This window comes from Apium graveolens, unplaced genomic scaffold (assembly GCF_009905375.1).
Source record: "Apium graveolens cultivar Ventura unplaced genomic scaffold, ASM990537v1 ctg153, whole genome shotgun sequence".
NCBI classification, from domain to species: domain Eukaryota; kingdom Viridiplantae; phylum Streptophyta; class Magnoliopsida; order Apiales; family Apiaceae; genus Apium; species Apium graveolens.
In genome coordinates, this window is record NW_027417286.1 from 35400 (window position 1) to 40821 (window position 5422).

The window sequence follows — 5422 nt, forward strand, 5'->3', positions numbered from 1 at the left end:
AAATTATATTTATAGATTCACACTCCGAAATTCTACCAATAACAATTAAATTTACTGCCATGTCATCAATCCTTGTGAATTGGATCCAATGCTCCAAATTGAACAACAAAAATCCAATCCAATGGTTTAATTTGAACCTAACCTTTTAATGCTTAAAAAACCTACCCTTTATCCCCCACCCCCCACCTCCATCCACCAACAAACCACACAATCTCTGCTCTTTTTTCCGACAAAAACTCTCCCCTGCTTCTTTATCAACCGGGATGAAATCTTTGTTTTTAGCTCATTTTAAACCTATAAACCCTTTTATACTCACCAGACTCAAAATCAGTTCCTTGTTAAACCCTCTTAGACTCATTTAATATTTATCTCACAACACCTTAAGTCATTCTCAAACCTCAAATCTCAGCTTACATCTAATTTTTCTGGTTGTTTTTTCTTGTGACAAATATCTCATCCGCACTGCACTTGCCCCACAACTCAATCATGTTACATCTGAGTCAACTCAGTCCGAACTCGTCAACTCTTGGTTCAAGTTTCTACCCAGCTTATTCATTATGTTTTCCCCATGTTTTGCTATTACAACAGGAGATTACGAGTCCCTCAAGATTATTTTAAAGCGGCAGTGAACGATTTTGGCCATTCGTGTGATGCTGACTCATTTTCTGTTTTGCGTCCGAGTGGAATAACTCGGAGGAAATGGTGGAGGGAGTTGCTTATTCAGTCAGGATATAATATTAACCGAATATGTGTTGAAATATTGAAGGCAAGGATTTTTTAAAAGTTCTATTTGCTTAACGTAATTGTTCTAATACTTAAGTTTGAGTATCGATTGTCGTAAAATGATATATAGTTTTAAACACACTGTGTGAACCAGACCTGGTGGGCAGGGGCAACTTTTCTCAAGCAGGGGACATTTGCAACAGAACCCATGAAACCGTTTATGAACAAGACCGTCATAGACAAATATATAGGTCATCCCAAACATCGTGTAATTCCGAGTCCCTGAAATTCAGAACACAGAAAATTCAGATACAGAAAGCACCGAAATAAAGACCAGGAAAGAGCCCTTTGTGGAAGAAACGTCCATAGGCAAGCAGTGCTATTGCTGAAACCACGGAAAATATATCGTTCAACTCAAAAGTGTCTTCTCTTGGTTTATGGTGTGACTGCATTTAAGAAATTAACAAACCACCCGCTGCTTTTGTCTCCCATGTAGTTTTTTTTGGGTCGAAATGGGGCAACCTGAATGTGACCGGAATCTCGTAGTTTTCGGTAATATTTTTTTTTAAAATTGGTGTTTGTTATTTCGATAGCAGGCGGTCAAATTTAGAGTCATTTTTTGTCCATATACGGTCGAGTTTAATTTTCTGGCGGGCCTTTTAAATTAAGTTGAAAATTTAAATTTTTAGGCGGTAATTTTAAATTTTAACCGAAAATTTTAATTTGACCGTATTCGGTCGAATTTGGGCGGTCGAATTTAAGCGATTGTATTCATGCGGTCGTAATTTAGCCGGTCGAATTTAGTTAAATTCGACCGAACTCCTAAATTCGACTCCCTTATTTACAACCGATTCAAAATCGGTCGAATTTAGTTAAATTCAACCGCGCGCGGTTGAATTAAGCTAAATTCAACTGATTTTTTTCGGTCGAATTTAGCCTTTTTTTCTTGTAGTGATATATATATATATATATATATATATATATATATAATTTTTTTAAAAAAATAATAATTAATTGTTTCATATATAATATATTGATATCGTATAACTCTATGTTTGAACGTATACTAACCCAAATATACACGTCATATGACACCGAGTATGTTCATATTCCTTCATGTGATGTTCTTACGCCGAAAATATAAAATAATTTCGAATATTTGTATCATTTCCATAATTTTAATAAACTCAAATTTAGTGCTTTTTATAAAAAAAACAAAAAATATATAAATTAGAAAATGGTTTTAAGTACTCTCGTACCAAATCAAAATTAAAAATCTATAATATCTATACTATACTATAATAACCGGAATGAAGTATAATTTGGTTCAACGGTTATTCCCTAATTTTAGTTATTAAAAAAGTAAATAAATAGTGTTATATATCCGCTAAACTACTAAATTATTAAACTACTACACTTAAAGTACTTATACTACTAAACTACGATCACAAATTATCCTATTATTAAAAAATAAATAAATGGTGGTATATATCCGCTAAACTACTAAATTCTTAAACTACTGGACATAATCTGCTTATCCTACTAAACTACGATCACATGTTATCCTATAATTTTTATTATTAATTTATATTTATTATATATTTATAAAAATATTTTATAATTATAATATGAAGGGATAAATAAAAAATTTAAATAATAATGGGAACCGTGCATTGCATGGGATTTAACCTAGTATATAGAATATAATAACCGGAATGGAGTATATTTTAGTTCAACACTTATCCCCTTATTTTGGTTATTAAAAATAAAAATAAATAGTGTTATACACATGCTAAACTACTAAATTGCTAAGTTATTAGATATAGTCTCCTTATCCCGCTAAACTACAACCAAAACTTATCCTACAAAACTACCATCACACCTCCTTCCTAATTCTTTTATTATTTTTATTATAAATCTATAATTAATATATATTTATATAAATATATTAAAATTAATATATGATTGGATAAATAAAATTTAGAATTTATTTAAATATTAACAGAACATGTGCATTGCACGCGATTTAATCTAGTCTACTATAATAACTGGAATGACGTATAATTTGGTACAATAGTTATTCCCTCATTTTGTTTATGAAAAATTATAAATAGTGTTATATATCTGCTAAAATACTAAATTATTAGACTACTAGACATAATCTATTTATCCTACTAAACTACGACTCCATGTTTATACAATAATTTTAATTATAACTTTATAATTATTATATATTTATATAAATATTTTAAAATTATAATATGACCGAATTAAAAAATATATATATTAACGGAATCCTGGATTTAAACTAGTATCATAAAATAATATTTTAGGTTGAACAAAATTACATAGACAAAAAACAGCATAACAAAATTAATAAATTTATCAAGCCCAGCCCGAATAGTTATAACCTGAAAACCAACACCCCTAAATCCTATTATCAGGCTTCTTACAATCAAATTGAGTAGAAATGAGCTTGTCAAAACACAAGTACCTTCCGGAACAGCTTATGTCGGAGATACTCAAAAGACTTCCGGTTAAGGATGTTTTACGTTGTGGAGCTGTCCAAAAATCATGGTATTCTCTTGTAAGAACTCGTATGTTTATCTCTCTCCACTCTAATTATCAAAAACTCACATCCCATATAAACCCTAAATATCTACTTTTCCATAATTTTGATACCCATGAATTAACAGTACGTTTCGATGATCCACAATGTGAAGAATATTGCAATCATGCATTTGACTTGGGATCAGCTAGTGCCTGGTATGCACAATCAAATGGTTTAATTTGTCTGTCTTTAATGTTTGATTCAGAACCTCATTATAATCCCAACATTGCTCTCTTGAATCCTCTAGCTCATAAATTTAAGATGCTCCCTCACTCGCCCCTTTCGATATTTACATTTCTCGAGACTGAGTGGAAGGCTTTAGCTTTTGGGTTTTTCTCGGAAGTTAACGATTATGTTGTGGTACATATTGTCAAACCTAAATCGACTGCTGCACCTTACTTTGATCCATACTCACCTGATGACTCTTACGAACAGGCCCTGCACACAGTAGAGATTGGGGTTTATAGTCTTAACTCTAATTCTTGGAAGCAAATATGCCAAGACAAAGTTTTTGTTGATTTTATGAGTACTAATAGATCTGTATTTGTTAATGGAACTGCATTTTGGGTAGGGTTTAACACCGACGTTTCATATCAATTAGTTATGTACTTTGATACCAAAACAAATATACTGGGAAAAATCAAGGTGCCTAACTGGATTGCACTTCACGAACGTCAGCTTTGTAATCCTCTTATTCTTCCATTTGGTCAATCGATTGCTTACTTTGTTGAGGTCGAGGATTTCGATGCAGAAGAGGATGATGAGGATTATAAATCTCCTCATCTGGATATTTGGGTATTGAAAGATGATATGATAGATGAGTTTTCTTGGGAGAAAAAGATGAGTGTGAGTATAAGTGAAGATGTTTCGGCTCAAGTCTTGGGTGTAAGGAACAACGGTGATCCAATACTAGGAAAATCAAACAGTTTGATTACATATGATCTTGACACCCATGAACCAAATGATTTTGTTGATCGTTTGACTCCCTATTCCTATGATGAGGATACACCATTCTTTTTCATCAGTCCTTTTGTGGAGACTCTGCGTTTGCTTGATATTGATCGAGATAATTGAACAAAATGTTAATTTGGAAGCCTTGTAATTGCAATGAGAACTTGGTAGAGTTCTTCAGCTAGCTCTCCATTTGATATGTGCTTCAAAAGTAGATTATGAACAGGGGAAGATTTCAAGCAAACAATTCTTTGGATTTGGCGGATTCTGATTTTGGTTCATCAAGTCTATGATTGTACGTTGAGAGTTTTCTTGATTTTGCTTTATAGTGTGTTATGTTTCTAAGATTATTTTTTTGCTAAATTTTCTAAGATTATGTTGTTTTGCCGCTATTGACAATTGGGACAAAGTTGTTTGCACAATATTATCTGATAATTCATCTAGGTTTTTGTACTTGAAAAATATGTATTGTTTTTTCATTTGTTTATTTTATCTTTTTGTTTCGCTTGGAAGTAATATAGTATGTGTTTATATTGTCTATATGCAGGATGTTAGGTTTATGTTACTGAGAAATATACTTGTGAACCAAAATGGTGTGTTTTTTGGAGTACTTGGATTAGAGAACATGGTAATCTTCTAATGTGATGTGCAAATAATTTGTTTCTGTTTTGCTTGATGGTTTCTATTTGCAATCCACTTCCTTGTATGTACCTACTAATTTGTATCCTTCAACTTAATTAGTTTTATGATTCTTTGTGTTTTCTTATCTAGTTTGAAACTATACAGTTTAGATGTCCTCTTGAAACTATAAAAATGTCGTTATGCCATGGTTTTGCATATGGTTCTACTTAATAAGTTCCATTGTTATATGTCTTGTGTGTCGTAATTCTTTTTTAGCGGTCAATGACAAGTGGAAAGGAATTGTAAGGACAATGACAGACTTAAATTTCCTGTTGAACCTACCCAAAAATTCTCATGCCCTTTTAATAGGGTAGCTAGCATTTGTTATTGCATTTTCGCTTTCATTGATATTCTTGATGCAAAATCCGGCAAGTCTAAAAGCAATTTTGATTTAGCCCTGATTTAGCCAGGTTTATCATCTCTTATAAGTTACTTAAAAGTTAAAAAATACATATA

At 31.9% G+C, this 5422-nt stretch overlaps 1 protein-coding gene across 1 annotated transcript; it reads left to right on the top strand.

The window, feature by feature from the left end:
• The first annotated feature begins 3193 nt into the window (after window positions 1-3193).
• On the top strand, window positions 3194-4408 carry LOC141699943 (putative F-box only protein 15). Its single transcript, XM_074503737.1, has one exon. It carries the CDS (start codon window positions 3194-3196, stop codon window positions 4406-4408), a length of 1215 nt encoding a protein of 404 aa, XP_074359838.1.
• The last annotated feature ends 1014 nt before the right edge of the window (window positions 4409-5422 follow it).

Coding starts and splice junctions, on each gene's coding strand:
- LOC141699943 (XM_074503737.1), top strand. CDS start 3,194: ATGAGCTTGTCAAAACACAAGTACCTTCCGGAACAGCTTATGTCGGAG.